Source organism: Puntigrus tetrazona, unplaced genomic scaffold (genome assembly GCF_018831695.1).
Source record: "Puntigrus tetrazona isolate hp1 unplaced genomic scaffold, ASM1883169v1 S000000663, whole genome shotgun sequence".
NCBI lineage: Eukaryota > Metazoa > Chordata > Actinopteri > Cypriniformes > Cyprinidae > Puntigrus > Puntigrus tetrazona.
Window position 1 is genome coordinate 239,527 of NW_025048284.1, and position 21,588 is coordinate 261,114.

Sequence of the window (21,588 nt, forward strand, 5' to 3'; positions counted from 1 at the left end):
ATATACATGCATTGCAAAATTATTCAAACCTCAATTTTTTTCATGGTTTGTTATGTTGTTGCCTTATGTTAAACTGTTTAAATTACTTTTTTCCACATCAGTCTACTCTTGCACACACCATAATGACAGAAAAAATAGTATGATTACTTCTGTAAATTGACAAAAAATTTAATTAAATTAAATTAAAGAAATTAGTACAGTCCATAAGTACTTTTACAGGCTCATACATTTTTGGGTATGCTGCAACAAGCTTTGCACTTTTGGTTTAAGACAAGGACATTCACAGATGTGTCTATAAGCCACTCTTGCTGTGTGCTTTAGGTAGATAAAAAGTTTATGTATTGGGTAGGATTAGGGATGTAGAATAAGGTCATGAATAAGGCATTAATATGTGCTTAATTAGCACGAACAAATGGCTAATATTATGGTAATATGCATGTTAGTAAGCAACTAATTAGTGTAACCTTAAAATAAAGTGTTACCTAAGTAATTTAGCTCTCACCCCTTCAAGTTTATTTAGTGTTAAAATATCACTGTATCTGACGATATTTTAGGGTATGCTCAGACATCATGAAATATTGCACATATACTGTTATTGATCGAGTTATCAACAGTTCAAAACACTCAAATGCAACCGATATACACAATAACAACATATAAATGTGCATTTTCAATCAGATCTATTAACCATAGAGTGTGTCTTAATATTTCTGTTGATGTTGATGTACTTGCATTGTATGGACGACAGTTAAAGGTTTGCGTGTGTGTTATTGTAATGCAAAAAAATAAAACCAAACTGCAGATCTTCATTCAGTGACAGAAAACTACAAATCTGCAGCTGGTTTGAAAAAAAAAAAATACAATATTTAAAAACTTCGGATCATACGCAAAATAAATAGCTGGTTCTGACATCACTTTCTGTTTTTCCGATAAGTAACTTGGCACAAATGATGATACACAAATAGCTATAGAAGCTATTTACAACAAGTGCAAATAGTATGCTAAGTGAAAATAGCATATTTTCTTAGCATACATGCTATTTACAGTAAGTGCATATAGCAATGAATTCTATATACTAACTGAAAATAGCAGCATTATTTATGTGCAAATATTTTCTGCTGTTTATACAACTAATTGCAAGTGGCAATTATTTGCATCATTGTTGTTAAAAATAAAATGTTTCTTAATAAAAGATGTATATTTATTTTGTGTATATTTGTTGTTTATTACAGTAGATATGTAGGCATTCATTAGTTCTCTATTTGATGACTAGTCTATTCTTGGACTGACAACCCAAATTTTGCCTTGTTTTAGCATAGATGTCTGAGCTGTGTTTGAATGGCTAATAGACAACTTTTAGATGCAAAAGTGCTTGCTGGGCCTAATACATATAAATTATACACTCGTGTTGCACTCAAAAATAAGTGGTCCATTTCAGATCATTTCTTATGCATTTAAAGTTCCTATGGCATGAAAATGTCACTTTATGAGGTTTCTATAACATTACTATGAGTTCCCCTAGCCTGGCTCTACAGTGGCTAGAAATGGCGATAAGTGTATCCCACTCTTCCCTTTATGTCATCATATGGGGAAAGGTGACCTCCCCTTTTTCTGCTTTGCCTGTCCAGAGAATTGAACAGATGAAACCAGATCGGCCATACTGTACACTCTAAAAGAAACTAAAGGAAGAAGAAAAACAAACTCGACCAACAGCGGTGTCAACAGGATCTAAAGACTGCAAAGAAAATTGGGGACATGTATTTTTACAAGGTGATTTTAATCCAGAGGGCATAATTCCCAACGTCTTCCCAACGTTTTACATTCAGCTAGCGCTGACATAATTGTGACGTCGTTACATTTGCCTGGTCTTGCGTCACTTATAAAAAAACAGGCCAATCAGTAAGAGGTCCATGAATAGTAATTGGACAAAATCAACCTGTTTTTGACAGAGATCCTAACAAAGGACCTGTAAAAATATTGAGATGTTTTTGTTACTTATATCACAAATATTTTATTCTTAAAGCCATTAACACCTAAAACAAAACTCCAAAAAAGTGTACAACATGGGATCTTTAAGACAAGGCTTCATATTATTTTTTAAGCAGCTACATCTGAACAACAGTCCACTGAATTTCAATGTAAGTTCAAACTATTCAAACTATTCAAACTGTAAGTTCAATTATTAACAACAGCGGCACACAGTTGTGCAAAGTTTGCAGTCGAAACATTACATGGTGTATATTAATAGTTTATATAAACGTAGTTTTCTGGTGTAGAAAATATGGTAAATAAATATATTTATTTAATTTTAAATCGAAAATTATTTTATTTGTATTTATTATATTTATTTCATTTTATCAGCTGGAGTACGTTTATATAATTTAGCTTGCAGCCTACTTTTAGTTTGACACGTTCTGATTTGAGACGAACCAAAGTCCCTTTGTTTGTAGTTTACAATCATGAAACTATATTGCCCAGAATTCTTGTAGACAATCCTTGATGTTCATTGGCTGCGTAAAGACACCCCCGTTAATGTTCCAGGCGAGCTGCACGTCAAGTTTAAGTCAGCTGCGACATGTGCAGATAATGTTCCCACGTCAATACCGATAACCGTTTTTGCTTTGACGATGGCATTAAATTGCAGTACATTTAGACGCCTTATCTTAGGAACACAGATCGCGGCCTGCACAAAGAGAGCAGTTCAACAGACATGTGGGCGATACAGAGTATGTCGATGGTATTCTGGTGTCACTCATGAAGAGAAAAGGCTGGAGCAGGTGTGTTTTCTTCCACTTTTTACACTTATACTTTGACCTGCCTACTAAACAGGTACGACGTTAAGCGCTTTAAAGTCACGTGACGACTAATTATACGCTTTATGACCAGGTTAAAACGCTTGCATAAACATAAGTGACTAATGTTGTTAGTGTTCATGTCACCTGTTTTTATATATATATATATATATATATATATATATATATATATATAGAGAGAGAGAGAGAGAGAGAGAGAGAGAGAGAGAGAGAGAGAGAGAGAGAGAGGTTACGTTGATGTATGATTGTGTCTGGGACTGTTAATCTTCATGTATTATGTCTTGTTTATAGTTCTTCTAATGCAGGCAGAAATAAATACAAAGCAGCATAATTCTGTTTTTACACAGTTTTCCTCTTTGAAATAAATCGAAGTTCTCTTTATGTGCTATGGGTTATTAATAAGTTAATCATTCTGCATGCCCCTTTATAACTGAGCATATATTAAACCCTCAGTGACAGTTTACATTTTTCAAATTTAAGGGCTAGTTTAAGGGTGCAGCTATGGACTGACACGCAGAATAATTAACATAAATACTAGTAGTTTAACTTATGGTAAATCACTAGTATATTAGTGGTTTCATTTATACTTCATGCTGAACGTAACTGTTTTAAAGTGTGACAAATTATAAATGTTTCTTTCTTTACAACAGTTGGGTCATGAGACTCTCACACTGAAGTACCAAATCAAATTAGTAATGGCTGTCACGCTGTATAACATGACAAGCCATTATGCATGCTTACTGTGAAATCTCTCAACATCAAAGGGCTTCCCCAAAACTAAATATAAATGTATAAATGTAAATATATTATTTATATCATATATTTTTATATGAATCTTTTTTTTGTGAGATATAGAATGCTTTTCAAAACTGTAACAAAAATTCATCCTTGATTTTGCAAAAGCTGAATAGTTTTTTTTTTACATTTCAGTACTGTTAAAATGACTCTGAATGCAAACTATTTTGTTCTCCTGATTTGTCATTTAATCATGTTGTAATTTGTTGTTCTTTGCAGGTCGGAGAGCTTGTGGTTCCAGATAGTCATAGGCGAGTCCTGAAGGATGTCCTGCCTTTCTCATCATTCCTTATAGACTCCTTTGGACGCAGACATAATTACCTTCGCATTTCTCTTACTGAGAAATGTAACCTCCGCTGTAAGTCACATCCTGTATTCTTTGCAAAAGTACATTGCCACCTTCTATCAATACTACCAATCTAATACTACTTTTTACTAATAAAAAGTATTAGTGTTAAATAGTAAAAATGCACGAGTCTAATGGACAAAGACTGTATAAATGATACACAGTTTATTAAAAAAATAGCCTATAGCCTGTTATGCAGAGGCATAAAAGCCCAGAATAGCTATTAACCTGAAAGTATGGACTCAGGTTCAACTCTCATTCAGCACAGATCCTAATGTTTCCATGTGTGCAATGTATTTGTAAAAGATCATAATAAACAATAATGCGCTGTACCAGAGTGGACCGGGGATGACGCTGTACCTAGGGCACAGACTATAATCTATTATAAAGTAGATCATAATTTTAAAACTATTATAAAAACAACACTGTTGTGTTTGTATTTCACTTTGAGAGCGAGGAAGCCATTTTACCTGAATATCCAAGACATATAACAGTTAAACAAAAAAGTAATACTGTCAAACGATTAATCATTTATTATGTGTATATATATAAATACACACGCATACAGTATTGAAAGTATTTACATGTATACATTAATATAACAAAAATGGTTAAAGTTCAATATGCATGGTTATTTTGCTCTTTGTTTCTCAATAATTTAGAATCAATAATTATTTGTAATGTATTTTTTTCTATTCCTCAGGTCAGTACTGTATGCCGCAGGAAGGAGTAATGCTCACCCATCGCTCTCAGCTCCTAACAGCAGAAGAGTTGTTGATGTTAGCCAGACTCTTTGTACGAGAGGGCATAAATAAGATAAGACTGACTGGAGGAGAGCCTCTAATTCGCCCAGACGTTCTGCCTATAATAGGTATTTTTTTCACCTTTTGCTAATTTTGCTAAATCTTATGTTGAATTTTGTAATGTCTGCAATAATGAAATGACAATCTGTTTATGCTATTAATGTATGGTGGGCTTTAACTTGGATCCTAAGGGTAGAACTATAGTCTAATATAATTTCAGTGCACATGTCATTTCAATTCCATGTTTCACTGAGACTAGAACTGCATATACACTGGCACATTTTCTTAAAAATTTCATAAAGGATTTTTTGCTGCATCTCACACAAGATTTTTTCGCATGTGATCAGGGCACTTCCAAATGTTGATTTTAATTGTATACATATCTTATATCTAGACATCGGATCTATGTTTAAATGCTAGAGCTGTTAGTTTAACTGGTTATTAAAACAAAGAGCAATTTTTGAAGGAACACAAATTGTAAGCTAAAATTGTACTTGTAAGCATGTGTATACACAGAGGAAATCCTTACTACTATTAGTGTAACAGAGAGACAAAATAGGCAAATTCAAATTTTATTTGTCACATACACATGCATACATGGTACGACATGCAGTGAAATGTTTTTTACAACCGTCCAGCGTCTGAATAGAAAACTATAAAAAATATATATACGAAGAAGTGTACTAAAGTATAAAAGGTAAAAAATAAAATAAAGTATAAAATATAAAGTGGCTGTGTGAATGTCCAATGTAAAGTGACTAGTGCAATATTGTCCAGTGTAGTTGTCCAATTGTAAGTGGGTATCTGGGGAAAGAGGGGTCAAGCTGTTGTAGTCATGTTACAGCAACAGTCGTCTCAGTTGTAGAAATTACTAGCCATCACAGTGTTGCCAAGTGCATGGTTTTCCTGTAGAATTGGGTTACTTTATCAAAAAATGCTTTTTTTTGTGCAAAGAAAACAGAGATAACATAATTTAACACCATTTCAACCCAGAGTTACGTCTTCCGTCATTTTAGAGAGTATCACAACATATAATCACGCATTCCCCTAGGCGTAAACAACTGCAGATTACATTTATATGTGTGCTTTCCCCTCAGATGTAAACAATGCTTATTTCAAACACATTAAAGCATGTGTATGCGTTCTATTGAGATAGACACCCTCACCAGTCAGCCTTTACATTGCAGTACACACTACAAATTATTCAAAACCTGTTGTACAAACACGTTGATAAATCATTTTCAACCCTTTCTGCATCCCCTAATCTAAAGTGTAAACTACTCATTAATTGTAAATGTTTTAATCGTTGGTAAATCTTTCCACCCCAGTATGTACACACATCCAACCTGTAACTGGCAGGATTGTAAAACATTTACAACTGATGAAGAGTTTACACTTTAGAATAGGGGATGCAGAAATTGTTGTAAATTATTAGTTTGTGTGTTAGTAGATATAATAGTACAATGTTGACATTTGAATGATTTATAAGTGATTAATAATATATTAACTAGTAAATTAACTATCCTGAAAAAAATACACTGCTGTTCCGAAGTTCATCTGTAGGTGTCAGTTCTTCCCAGATTGTGGCAAGACCAGTAAATGTAACAACAGAAAAATGCAATGTTGATCCATATATTATTTATACATTATAAATCACTTATAAATCATTCAAATCACTTATAAATCATTTAAATCATTCAAATGTCACTCGCCCCAAAACTAGTAAATAAAGAGAACAGTAGAAGTAAAAATAGTGCTCTAATAGTGGTTGATGACTCTCTGTCAGAGCATTGATTATGATTTTAGGACGGATCAGGCTGTAACTTAACTTCTTAACAAAAACATTGTCAATCGTTCTTTTCATCTTCTCTTCATACGTGGCTACATCCACGCTGTTTATCTGACGGATCTAGGTTACTCGCTTGACTGCAGCACAAGCATCTTCAAACATACACACATGTATTTTCTTTTAGTTGCACCATTAGAGCCCTGAAAATATGGCATTACTTTGCATTAAAAAAGCATTTATTTCTTGCTCATCCTGATCTTTTCAGAGAATTAAAAGCTATTTGACGGGTTAGTGCTTCGTGAATTCATTAATTCAGACATAAAGGAACACGTTACACTTTTTTGCAAATAGGCTTATTTAAAATGAAACTCAAAACTCAAAAAAAAAATGTTGAGAGCAATGCTACTGATCTAATTGGATTCAATGATCTGTGTTTAGCTATGTTATTGTATTTACAAAAAAGTGGAGTGTTCCTTTAATTTTAATTTTATTAATAATTGATCAATGCACATACATAAGGTGTGATGCAGGTAAACACGAAAGCTGAAACATGATGCTAGAGCCATTGATGTTTTGGACACATAACATTTGAACTTGCACATAACCACATAAGACCGCTAGCATGAAGCAGATGAGCGATATAGAGAGATTTATATTTAAAGCTTTTTCTTGGCCTATCTGAGACTGAATTCTGTAAACATATGAGGGAGAGGCATAAAGAAATAATAACGTGACTTTGTTATAATAACACTTTAAAGTAATAATCAGTCAAGAAACATTTGTTATTAATCATTAGCACTTATTAATGTAGGTCAATAATTATTTATACATTATATATGTTAACATTACTTATTAAACTAATTAAACACATATCTAACATTAACAAAGACAAATAAATAATATATATGAGGATAATGTCATGTTTTTGTTTCTTATAGTTTGTTTTAGTTTTGACACTGGTTATTTGTCACCTAGATACATTCTCCTAATTGAAGCCAAAATTACTGTATCAAGACATACATACTTGACATCCATTCTCTCTTACCAGAATTTAAAGTATAAACCACTGTTATTTACAATACACATTGTGGTATATAATTGATAGTTAGCCTTAGAAGCTGTTTTGGCCAGCAATGACTTTCAATGTTTCTCAAATTATCTTATTGTTTATTCCACAGTTCATGTTAGGCTATTTTAGAATAAAAAAATGTTTCTAAAGCTACAGTTTGTAATGTCTACTCAATTCTTTATAAATATTTAAATAATGGTTTGTGGGTATTTTCACTTTATGGCTTTTATTCTGCATAACTTGCATGACAAAACAATGACAGAAACACTAATTAAACATCATTTTTGAATGGTTATCTTGTATTTCTTTATTTCTGAAAGCGGAACTGAGGAAGTTGGAGGGTCTAAAGACCATTGCAATCACTACAAATGGGATGAATCTGACCCGACTGTTGCCCAGTTTAAAGAAAGCTGGAGTGGATCTACTCAACATCAGTCTGGACACTCTGGTGCCGGCAAAATTTGAGTTCATCGCTAGACGAAAAGGTACTAGGTCCTGTTGAGCCCCAAAAGGGAGAATGTATAATGTCATTAATGTATAATGACAAGATTAAACACTCAATTGTATGTATGTATGTATGTATGTAGGTGTATATTCATATGTATATGTTTGTACACAATTTTGACAACAATTTTGGTGTGTCTGCAATATGTCTACTCAATGCTTAATATTGTTACCTCTTGCAGGGTTTCATAAAGTGATGGAGGGCATTGAAAAGGCTATTGAAATGGGATACAATCCACTCAAGGTACTTGTTTCAAAACATCTGAAATATTAATCCCTTCTGGTGTATAAATTGGTTCATGTCTCAGAAATTGTCAAATGCAAGAGTTGTAAAACCACTTCTTACGACCTTTCTAGCAACACCTGAAACAGCTTGTCATTAATATTCATAATGAGCGAATGATGACACAAAGACAAATTGTGGTAAAGTGTTATCTCTCTTCTCAGGTGAACTGTGTGGTCATGAGAGGTTTGAATGAAGATGAGTTGATTGACTTTGCGTCACTGACAGAGAGAAAACCATTGGATGTGAGATTCATAGAGTACATGCCTTTTGATGGTAAGATTGTTATCAGAAGTCAAATAGGGAAATCTATGCTGTACACTTGTTAGCCCATCTTACAGTAGTATAGTATAGTATAGTATGTATTATAATTGGCACTGTTGAAAAGGCTGCAGTTTCTGCCCCAGTTCTTTAATCACATTAATAGTGCAGATTATTCTGTTTCCAGGTCAGTGAGACTGTGTATCTTAGGATTTATATTATATTATATGTTATTGCAGTCCACATTCTCTTGATTTTTTTTTTTTTAAGTCATATTCTTTTACTACTGGCACAACAATGTGCACAAACAAGTTTAAACTCCTTCAACTGAATTACAGTGACTATGCAGAGTTCAGAGGCATTCAGTAGATTTCTGTTTGTGAGCCTGGAAGAGAGAGATTTTCTGAAGCCAGTCACTGTTATAGTGTTTTGCCCTGAGAACCAATAAGATTGATTGAAGTATTAATATCTCTTCACCTAGGATGCCTTTTTAAGAAGTTTTTTTTAATTTTCTTAATACTCTTTTACATTTAATTAATGTTTCAAAAAGAAAAAAAGAACAACAACAAAAATCTTTCTGCATTCAAGTATATAAAGCAGCTGAATGTACCTCTGCACATTGCCTGTCTCTCTAGGTAACAGATGGAATTTCAAGATGATGGTGAGCTACCAAGAGATGCTGGACTGTATAAAACAAAAATGGCCCAATCTGGAGCCTGTGCCTGGAGAGGAAACGGATACAGCCAAGGTCAGCCCAGCTTCAGACTGCTAAATAAATCACTGGCCATGAATTGTTCTCAGTGATAAATTCTTATTGGCACTAATTTACATTTTTCTGTTTTGAGGGTCAAATTGATGCAATTTTCATTTATTGCTTCGTAAATTTTGGGCATTTCTGTAAATTTTAATGTTATTAATAGAGTATTCCTTTTGTAATCTCGCATCAAGGCTGTCAAGTGGGCAAGCCTTCATGTATGTGTTTCTGTGTTGTATGCTTGCAGGCATTTAGAATACCAGGATTTCGGGGCCAGCTGGGCTTTATTACCTCCATGTCAGACAATTTCTGTGGCTCCTGTAACCGCCTGCGCATCACAGCTGATGGCAACCTTAAGGTAAATGTTGTTTGTATGTGTGACCTTCTTTACATTTGATATGTCTTGCACTTTTCAGTTCAGCTGTGTGATCTGTGATGGTTTGTTATTTTACATGTGCTTTTGTTGGCACACCATTAGGTTTGTTTGTTTGGAAACTCAGAGGTCTCTTTGAGGGATTTTCTGCGCTCTGGCGCAACTGAAGAGGAACTCCTGCACGTCATAGGGGCAGCAGTTGGGAGAAAGAAGAAACAGCATGCGGGTAAAGGCAACACATATCTATATCGCACCAATGTTTGTGCAAATGTTTCCCAAATAATAAAAAAACATTAACATTTGCATTAATATTCAAGTTTATGTATAATTCATCATTTATATACTTTGAATTTAATGTAACTGTCTTTCTGTGCAGGGATGTTCAATATATCGCAGATGAAGAACAGGCCAATGATACTCATTGGTGGGTGATTTGACTGTACGTAATATGCTTCCCATCTCGATCACTATATCATCAAATGGGGTGTGCCATAGTGTTGAATATCTGATTATTTTCTGGGGTTTTGTCGAAGGATAATCACATAATATTTCACAGTATATTATTATTATTATTATTAATAATGTATTTATTTATTTTTTATCAAGGATGGATATTTGCTACCCTAATTGGATTTTTACCATTGTTATCAAAATCATTTGTATCAAATGAAATAAATATTAACTAAATCCGTTTTTGCATCATTTAGATGCAGCATTAAGAATTATTTACACAGCAATTACATCTGCATAAATACTACTGGCATTAATGTTTAAAAATGTTTTAAATATTAAAAAATAAAGTGTATGTTATGAAAAGAAGGGTGCACAGTAAAATATGCTCAATAATGTCAGATTTATCGCTTTGGTTAATTTTCTTGAATCATCCTTGTGCATTTGTCAAAACAATTTGTAGAAACAGCACCACACAATGGTTTACTTGCAAAAGCCTGCAATTGATTAAAAATCCTTAGGTCTTCTCTCAAAGGCATTGTATCTTATCTTGAACTTATCATTATCATCAGAATGAAAAGCCCCTGTGTCATTGTTCACAAACAATATAGTCAAAAAGCTTAGTTTACATTAGGTAATTCACAGAATGTACTGTTATTTTGAAAACCTGACTATGGCTTTGGATGCCAGTTACTGTACTGAAATACAGAGGGCTGCATGTAAATTGTGTACACTGTATGTGTGATATTGACTAAAACAGACTGCATATGATTTTTATTTAAACTTTTCTAGTGGTCTGACCAAAAAAAGAAAACACACACACATTACAATTTCATTGTGATAAAGAGGACAAATATGACCATAAAGGTGAAAATAAAAAATTACAAAGGCAAACGCAAAAAAACACCCCTTAGGTAGAGCTTTTTTTGCTTGCAGCACTGTATGAGGAATTTTAGACAACTGGTTGTCTGGTTGATTGGTTAATCTACATTCTCTTCTTTAGTGAAAGTCCAAGATTCACCTGCACAGTTCATAGCAAATTTACAAAATAACTAATAGAAATGTGTAAATAATATGCCTGACAGTTTGTGACAACTAGATGATACAGTGAACAAATAATGAAAGCAATTGCAATTGTTCAATAGAATTAGAAACTGCTTTTGAAGGTTTAATTTGAACAAGCAGATATTAGAATGTATTTTTTCTGATTTGAAAAATGCACCAAAGCGTCATCTGAGGAAAAACTGTTCTATTCTACATGATACCTATTGCACACCCCTGTCAACAAGCAACATGTTTCATATACATATTGTTTATCACCCACTCACTTAGGTTATTGTGTGAGGAATGAGGATTCGCATTTAAAAAATATTGTGGTGTTGTGTCCTTGTCTACAGGTAAAGAATTCAAATGGCTGCTGTCAGTTTTACGTTCAACAATTCACATTCAACACTTCCGTGGTAAAGCCCATCAGGACTACACGCACCTTAACTACACTTTTGTTAATGATGCACTAGCTTCGAGTCTTTGTAAAAAGCAAAACCAACCAGAGTTTCTTTCTGTGAAAAGATCAGTGAATCAAAGGCAAAGTTGTGCAGCCTCAGAATCACTTTGCAGTGAAGTGATGACCAAAGCTTATTATCGAGTAAATGCTAGTGCCTTAAAAAAACACACAGCTTCAACTGTTCATGCACATATTTTGCACTGGGTGTCTCGGCCACCACAGCTACAATTTAAAAAAATTCCTCCTGTCTTCTTTCTGAGTGCACTAATGTCAACATCCAAATTTAGAGATTCAGCTCCTCAGTTTACACGCCATTACTGCAGTGAAACCCCTAAATGTGTGTTTGATATGAAAACACTACATAAAGATGGACATTCCTCCAGCCTTGATGGAACCTCTGATCAGTTAACCCACACTGATGCACAGGGTAAAGCCTCCATGGTCAATGTGGGCAGTAAGGCGGTGACTTGTCGCATAGCCATTGCTTGTGGCAAGGTTGTCCTGGGCCCAAAAGCTTTTAATTTGGTCCGTGATAACCAGCTGGCGAAGGGCGATGCACTAGCAGTAGCACAGCTAGCAGGCATCATGGGTGCCAAGCATACATCATCTCTTATTCCCTTGTGCCACCCGCTTCCTCTTGACCATGTCTGCATTTCCATAGAGTTACTAGAGGAAGAACATGCTGTCATCATCAAGGCAACCTGCCAAACCACAGGCCGCACAGGAGTAGAGATGGAGGCCTTGACTGCCGTTGCAGTGTCTACGCTAACTCTCTATGACATGTGCAAGTCAGTCAGCCATGGCATTGTTATTGCTGACATCAAGTTGCTTAGTAAAACAGGTGGACAGAGAGGTGATTTTAATCGGTCACCTAATTCCTAAAGAATTCATAAACCACTGGTTTATTCTCACATGTTTGAATGTATCTACTGTATTTAATTTTTCTTTTTAGCATAACATTTTGAGTTTTCTGTAACAAAATGTGCCTTCAGATGCCTGTAGTTCTTGTCATTTTTACTATTTCTTTGTCCATGGCCAGCATGAAATGTGGCTTACTTATGAAGAATACTTTATTTTAGTCTAAATTTATTTTGATAATGATAATGCAGCTAATGAAAATGTATTTTGTAAGGTTGTCACAGTTTTCCCCAGTTTGAGCAAACAAAATCAAGCAGCAAATGATTATCCTTTGAGTGATCTCTTTAAATTAAAACATTCCACCGCACAGTGAAATTGCAGCTTTATAGAGTGCTGCTGGGATTACACATTTTGCAGGTCAACAACTGGGACTTTGCACTTCAACATGGAAGTTTTGTTGGCACACCACCAAGTTTTTTTTGACTAAAGGCCTGCGAACTGTTCCAACTCAAACTTTCAGGGATTTTTTATTTGACTGATAGACGTGATGGAAGCTTGTTTACAGCCTTTCTTTATTGTGCATTATTTTTGTATTTAGGTTTCAAAAAGTAGTTGGCGTTTTGTGAGAATTGTTGTGATGTTAAGAATCAAGTTCTTTATGCCTATAATATAGAGGCCTATAAAATATGTCATGACTGCAGCACTCTATTCAAAAAGGCTTGCATTGAAAATTCTAAAAAAAACACTTTTAGATTACATTTCTGTTACTCTTTCATGTAATATGAGCAGATCATTCTGCTTATTTCATGAATGAGTTATAATAATAAAATGTTTTCATTTCAAATTTTTCAAAAAGTGTTCTTTAAATAATTTTGATATCCTGATAGAAGCACAAGCTGTAAATTCATATTTTCTGAACAAACAAGAATACATTGAAAAGATTAATCATATTTTTTTTCTTTTATACATAAAACTGAAATCACTAAATCTGAAAATTTTTTAGAATTCTGTTTAAATAAATATAATTGAAAACAAGTTGTTACGTCATGAAACAAATGACACATTGTTTACACATTGTTTTTGGATAAAACGTTTAAACAATGGATGGTTTGATAGCCCAAGACAATTTTTTTCTTTGGCCTTGGTCAATTGCAACAGAAACCAATTAAATGTTTATAAAGGAAAGTAATTTTTAAAACCCTGATGTAGTAGAGACTTCTATATGCTGGACCAATCACTGTTTGATCTGTCAGATTTCTAACTGGCTCTTTGATTGGAAGATGGCAGTGATGCACTTTGAGAAACATCTTATACAGCCGTGAGAAGAACTGCCTGCCTAGTATATTCATAATGCAATTATATATGTGATTTAAGAGCCAGTTGGACAGATGTGTAACCCAAAGTAAAAAGTAAAAACCAGATCTCAGGGAAACAAGTTTATTTTTACCCTACAAAATGTCACATAGATAGGGGGTCAGACCACAAACAAACAAAACAAAAAAAAAAATGTATATATATATATATATATATATATATATATATATATATATATATACACACATATATAAAAGATGATACAAACAATCTGACAAATATCAATCACAATATAGTTATACCATTTCTTTTCATAATGTCGAGTAGACGTACAAAATATAGCAAAATAACTAAGGCAAATAAATAGATAATTTTAGGGGGAGGAAAACCATCATTCCACATTCTTCAAACTTCAGCTTTACCTTCCTTTTTTAATGATTGATGGTGTAAAAAATCTTTTGAGAACTATACATTTATTATGTGAGGCCCTTGTCAAATCAACCATTAGAATGATGCACTTGGCACAAATAAAACCCGTCTAAATCATAGGTGGAGCATTCCTACAGCATTCATCAAGTGCAAAATATAATTTTAAAAATATAAAAGTGAGTGATACATTTAGACAGTTGGCATGGTGCTTTCAGATGAAGTCTTACATATTTATCTTCCTGTGATGTAGATACATTTTCTTTACCATTCATACTATGGTTCATATCTATCTATATAATTCTATAAATCAATTCACAATAAGGAGCTGGAAAGGCCAGTTTTATAAAAGAATGGATTATTGTATAAATTTGGCTCTTCAGGTTTGTGATGCAGGAAAAGTGTCCTACAAAAAAAGTGCATTAAGCAACTAGCTGCATATTTTCCTTTCTGTTTTGGACAATCATCAGATATACATAAAAATACACATAATAACACTGATGATTTTAATACTCTTGTGAAGCTTAAAAGGCAGAATACCAAGATTGTTCTGTGGAACAATGTAACTTCTAGTGTCTGCAGTACCTCTCTTCTTATGACAAAAATGAGAAATGAGAAAAAAGTGACAATACCAACAGGACTACAATTACTATTTTTGGTATTCAAAAAAAGAACAAACAGACATAAATATACAACTTTCAATCATTGCATATAAAGTATACATAAACTGATACAGGTGAGAAAGGAGAGAATGACTGCACATTGTTATGGCACTTGTAAGCTTAATGTTAAAACGTGTATTTTGGATTGTTAATAAGTTTAAAAATCTTACTGGCTCAAAGAAATATAAATGTATCAAAAGCTCTGCAGACATCCTTGTTCGCTAAACAGAGCTGTACCCACAAATATGGACAATTAGTACCATGTTTAGTACCACAAGTGTCCAACATTTATTTTATCTATAAAAGATTTATACAGAACTCCCACTATGACCCCATATTGACAGATGATACAGGATGCCTCAGACTGCTGCATAACCTGCATGTGCAGTAATAGTAATAGGGTTTAGGGTATGATTTTTTTTTTGTCAGTTCATAATCTCCATCTTACTGGAATCTACATTTGCCTTGAAATGTCTGCATTCTTTGCCTTCATATATGTCTATTTCCATATCAAAGGCCTCTCGTTTTCCCTGTCTCTAAAAACATTTTCTCACACCATGCCAACTACAAGGTCAATGTATGTACATCTGCAACATTTGCTTTTTAAAACAGAACTCTATTTCCTTCCTAGAAAGCTACTTTAGGGCATTTGGATAAAGGGTGCAGCTGTACACGACAGATGTGAAAGTTATGAAATATAGCAATCCAGTTATTTAATTTCTGCCATTAAATACACCTTAGGATATTTTTATTAGACTTACGATTTTCGTATTCTTTGTATGTCTTTGTGAAAGTGCTTTTCTCTCTCTTCAGTATCACCATACAGGAGGTAGGCCTTGGAATGCCATTTTGTAGTAGAGCCTTGCATGGACCTCAAATTTAGGCACTAATCCAACCCGTGGGCTAGTGACTTATCAGAATTAGGGGCCTGTGTCTGACCAAAGCTGTCTTTTTTCCCCCTTCAATCAAAACATCTTATACTACTGTTTCAGATATTAAAATAGTTAAGTTTTAAATGTCCAAAGTATTTGAAAAAATACTTTGTTCTTTTGGGGTTTTTGTTAGTTTTTTTATTAAGTTAATTTAGAAAAACGTTTGGAGCATTTTTTGTTTGTTAAATATAATTCTTTTGTTTGTTAAAAATAAGTGTTTTTCAAAGTCATGACCAAGCAGCCAGTGAGATGATCATACTATGATTGATCAATTTAGCCTTAAATCATCACATAATATATATATATATATATATATATATATATATATATATATATATATATATATATATATATATATATATATATTAATAATTAAACATGCACTATATGAATAAATGTGTTTGTGGAGATGGAAAAGCTTGCTCTGCAGGACACAGGCATCAGCGCAATCACTTGCATTTTATAGTCTTCGACATAATTTTCTCTGATAAAGGTAACAGATAAATGCATCAATCGGAATTGTAAAGGGTTTGCTTTTATGTGAACTGATAATATCAACAAGACATGATTTTAGAAAATAAGTTGATAAATAAAGTTGATGCCTTTTCTGCCTTCACGTCTTGAACAGAAGCGCTTCACATTCACAAAAATGAACTAAAGCTCAACGAAAAAGACATAATATATCTGTAGAAAGCTTTAAATGACCACTTAACGAAAACAAAATCTCTTTCATTATAATCTTAATCTGTAAAAATGACATCTCTCAGGAAATTCATCTTTGCGACACAGACTTGTTTATTAGTAAATAATTCAAATATCGTCCTACTGTATTCCCCAGACACATTCATGGTAGTTATTTTTGCTCAGGCTTTGCAGCAAGACTATTTTATGCATCTGAACACAGAACTCTTCAGCTACTGATTGCAGCTCTCTGTTGCTGCTGCAGGACACTGAACACAGTCGAGCTGTTCTCAGTCACAGTAGCATTGTCTTTTTTGTTGTTTCCACCAGTGCTACACTGCAATTTTTTCATGACTAATTGATGAATGTCTAAAAAATATATATAAAAAAGAGAGAGGCCTATAACAGGCCTGAGGCCTGTGACGTCTGAACAATGACATGAAAACTGTCCCAAAGCCCGGCCCTAGGGTCGGGGCCAATGCAGGGCTCTAATGTAGAGGCACTTGGGGGAAGGAGTATCCCAACCCATAAGGTTGCATCCACAGTGTCATATTGCCTGTCTGGTAATTCCAACATTCAGAACTGAACAATGCCTTCTACCAGCTACATCTTTTAAATTCAAAAATTTGGATCAGAAGATTAGAGGTACCAAATTTCTCCTAAAATTAGAGCATGAAAATAGGCAGCTGAGAAAGGACAATAAACTTTGCAGGACAGAAGGATAACCATATGGATTCTACAATTGACTTATTGTCATTAGACCTCAGGACATCAGACTCTGAACTGCTCTTCCAAACTGGAACTAGTTGTGCATTTCACCACAGGAAAAAAAAACTAGCGGAAAGAAGAGAGAGAGAGATTGCAGCACATCCTTCACATCTGTGGATAAACCAGACCATTTTACATTGAGCCTGTCCATCTTTGAGCTTGTCATTTATTACTGGTCTGAGCAAAAGAGAAAATAAAGGGCAGTGTATGGCATTTCAAGAGTTCCCTGTCAAGTCTGTAAATATAAAAATCCAAACTCCTTCTGACTGTATTCACTGAGGTCAATAGTTCACCTTTGTGACAGATCTTTCACGACCCCCACAATCCGCTAGCTGGTTGACAGAGCGCTTACGGTTGCGTTTAAGTTTAGAGTCCTTGTCAAAGACTTCACCTGAGCGAAGTGCTGATACGAGATCGTCAAACTCCCCCACCTCCTCTGACACACTGCCTCCGGTGCTTTTCTTTGCTCGTCTTTCTCTCTCCCGCTGGTCCTTCAGCTGGGATAGAAAAATGAACAAAGATTTAGGCCTACAAAACAGCCATACAGAATAACAGCATCAGTATTTTTAACATATATATAAACATATGATATTATTATTTCCTCTAGTGTAAAAAGTTTTTTGAAGTAGCTTTAAAACTAACAGAGATCAATCTTGAATATGTCCTGTAATAACAGCATCACAATGCAAGGGCCCCAGCAGAGATGATTCATGGTCTTAAGAATGATTACAGTGACCCCAGTGAATTTAGGGCCTTTTATAAATTACTCCAGTGCTTGTCAACTATATCACTACTGTCATCCCTTATGGAATGTTCCCTCAAACTTCAACTTAAGATGTTTTTTGCAATTGTGAAAATTATTCATAAGTGTCTGTGGATCCTGAGTATTCTGTGTGTATTTTTGTTTTATGAAAAGTTGTACCATGGCCTCCATACGCATTCTCCTCTCTTCCTCCTCTTTGCGTCGCTGCATGTTCTCCAGGTCGTGTTGGGCCTCGTTGAGCGACTGCAGGAACATGTCAAATATTCCAAAAACTCATCCGGTTGCATGCAACCTTCCTCCTCTCCAAAATGCTTCAGAGACTTAGAAAACTGGATTCAAGGAAACAGAGAGGAAAGTGATAATGAGGATGAGTGTGGATTGGGCTAAGGAACAACAAAAACACAAATGAGTGGAAAAGCATGATTGACAAAACAAATGCAACAGATTTCATTGTGTATCACCCTTGAGAGGGTAGCTTATTGCCAGTCCCAGCTAACAGTGAAGCGTTCCCAAAACATTCACTAACATTGTTTAATAGTTGTGTAAATGTTAATACAAAACTTTTTTTTGGAAGTTTCTTATAATGTTGTTAACATTCTTGCTAACATTCTAATGTTGACAAAAAGTTCGAGAAAACATTCTTGGAACATCTATATGATGTTTTTGTACTCGATGAATATTCTTATTTTGATAGAAAATGTTCTCATAACAAAGTTCTTGTAATGTTTAGATTATGTTATTTTTACTCACCTGATGTTCTCATAATGTTAATAGAAAACATTTTCATAACAAAGTTCTTATTACATCTATATTTGTATGACTGGAGACAATTATAGGCTACTTGCTGTGTACCTGGGATTTGCTTAAAAGGTAGACAGACCTATGTTAACATGAACTCCTATTTGTGTACAGGCTTTGCTGCTTTATATTTTATGAATTGCTTAATCTTACACAACATAACATTCAGTTTTAACATAAAATTCTTATTAGATCTTTTTGGGGATTTTTAATAAAAGAGATGCATTGTTTTCTTTATGGAGCAAAAAATTTTTGCGTACCTTGTGCAAGCTCAAGAAAGATTATATTGATACTATATTCCCATAATAAATGCTTAAATGGTGGGATACGTTTGGCAAACATCAAAAGAAATCAAAATACAATGAAATGATTAAATTAATAATTTAATTGTATAAATTCAATTAATAATTAAACGAGCTGTACTCGGCAGCTTGATCTGACAACACAAGAGTTTATGTCTCCCAAAATGTGATGGGGTTAAAAAGCGCGTTCACTTCTTATAGAGGAAGCGACTTGCTGTGATTCCAGAACTTTTGATTCAGAGAAAGCATGTGCCACTGCCCAAGAAAGTATGCCAGTTTCAGTTCTTAAGGGGATGCAGCACAGCAATAGTGCAGAGTCATGTACCAGACTGCATTGGTGTAAAAAAAAGCATTAGAGAAGCTTGAAAATCCTCAAAATTCAGAAGAACACAGCAAACAGCAAACAGGTTTTGCAGTTCCTGTCACAAAATAGGCCATACAGAGGAAACATTCTGGTAACTGGGAAGGGGTTCCTACCTTATCCACCTTATTTTCTGAGAAATAGGAAATCACGTTTTAAAGGAAATTAAAAATCAGTGGTTTACATGTAGCATTAACTGCATTTTTCATGCAAGGCCTTCAGCTATTGACTTCACTTCCTAGTAGGTTAGCAGCTTAATAGCAATAAGTTTAATAAACATCCGAATTAACCTGTTTGTATTTTCACATGTGCTAAACAATCTGATACTGCCTCAAAAATGTATGCATAGAATGTTTTTTTTTTTTTTTTTTACGTCTATACATTTAGACTTGTGGATTCCATCCCATTATTGTTTGTATTGTTTATTGTTTTCTTTGGGTTTAATTACTAAGTTATCATCTCACCACCATGATTCAAATGTAAATTAAGCAGTTTCCCAGCAGCCCGATCTGAAGCAGACAAATCTGGGATACAGCTTCATGGAATACTTCAGTCGCCACATTCCAAGGTATGTTATTCATAGATAACAACTGGTAAAACTAATAACACAGGCTCATCTGGGTAACTGCCTGTAGTCTGCTGTTCACTCGCTGGGAAAAATTTTTCTTTGTAGATACTGTATTTGTGTGGCTAATAAAATAAAAAAAACAATTCAGTATTACCAGTACAACTATTTAATTCATCATGTCATCCTATCATGGACTTGTCTCTCGTTTCATACAAATACATCTGCTGCAACAATTGTTTTGTAGACTGTAATGTATTATATGATAACTAAGAAACTGGTAAAAAAAATTTTTCACCGTAAATATTTTCTGTGGTGAAATTTTGTGTAATATGTTCTATGACTGCACCGTCTTGCTTAAACGTCCATCTAGTTTTAACTTGCTGCTTCCTAGCAACATTTTTTCACTGAAGAATATATATATTTCCCAAAAAATTTACTTTTTTGTGGAAAATATATATATATATATATCTCCTGATCCTGATGAAGCTTCCCACCAAATAAGTAGTTTTATACATCCTGTAGGTATGATACCATTTGAAACGATTTACTAAGCGATTAAATACATCAGAATCTGTGTTTTAAACATAAAAGTAATGTACAAGCTAAGGATGTTTCAACTATTATTATCATTTCTTGTAAACAACTGAGACAATATACAGTCCTTATGCTACACTGTAAAAAGTGATTTTATGGTAAAGTACGTACTACATAAAAACAAGTGTAATTTCCACATTAATAATTTATTTCAGGCAAGAATTAAAACATTAAAGTAAATTCTATATTAGCACTCAATTTAAGCTTGTAGAAAGTAAGGTTTTAACTTATAAGTATAATTTACTTGGAATTATTTGTTAAGGATTCTTTAAGTAAATATTCCGATCATGCACTGTGGCATGAATAATTAAAAAAGTAAAGTTTTTGAGTTGTATTTACACTGGTTTATGGTTGCTTTTATTGTTAGGTTTAGTTTTGTGACATTTGGAGTTCCTCAAAATGATCTGATAATACTCAGACACTATCTACTGATACCATGATTGTGTATGGTGTACCCAGTATTGAGGTCTTGGTACACTGAGTGGACATTAAAAGAAAAAAAGAAAAATGAGCTGTCTACTTGCTTCCAATGTATATACAAAATTTCCAAATAAAATTTCCAAACAAAAGAGTCAATAAAATTTACTGGAATTTTACTAAACCAAACTTATAATCATGGATAGGCTTTTTACTTGGCATTTCTTTTGTAAATTTTTGCACATTTTTTGTAAAAGGCTAGTGCCTTTTCTAAATGAAAATAGTTTCCAAGCTTTTTTCCCAAGTAAATATTACATACATTTTTTTCACTGTACGTGTAATAAATATCTGTGCTAAAATATTTGTATTTTTTTAATTTTTTGCATGCCAACATGTACTA

The 21,588-nt window shown here is 33.9% G+C and overlaps 1 protein-coding gene and 1 pseudogene across 3 annotated transcripts; one reads left to right on the top strand and one right to left on the bottom strand.

Annotated features, from left to right (window-relative positions):
- Nucleotides 1-2,530: 2,530 nt before the first annotated feature.
- Nucleotides 2,531-15,760, top strand: mocs1 (molybdenum cofactor synthesis 1). 3 transcript variants are annotated; one of them, XM_043232753.1, is made up of 11 exons: nt 2,531-2,777; nt 3,828-3,966; nt 4,658-4,825; nt 7,936-8,100; nt 8,302-8,363; nt 8,567-8,678; nt 9,299-9,411; nt 9,665-9,775; nt 9,896-10,016; nt 10,167-10,214; nt 11,638-15,760. In XM_043232753.1, exons 1-11 carry the CDS (start codon nt 2,628-2,630, stop codon nt 12,624-12,626), a joined length of 2,178 nt encoding a protein of 725 aa, XP_043088688.1. In that variant the 5' UTR covers nt 2,531-2,627; the 3' UTR covers nt 12,627-15,760. The 3 variants fall into 3 exon arrangements, with proteins under 3 accessions (XP_043088688.1, XP_043088690.1, XP_043088689.1); XM_043232755.1 differs by having other exon boundaries at nt 2,533-2,777; nt 10,167-10,229; nt 11,638-11,776; XM_043232754.1 differs by having other exon boundaries at nt 2,614-2,829.
- Nucleotides 15,761-16,230: 470 nt separating this feature from the next.
- Nucleotides 16,231-21,588, bottom strand: part of LOC122334870 — a 75,044-nt pseudogene continuing 69,686 nt past the window's right edge.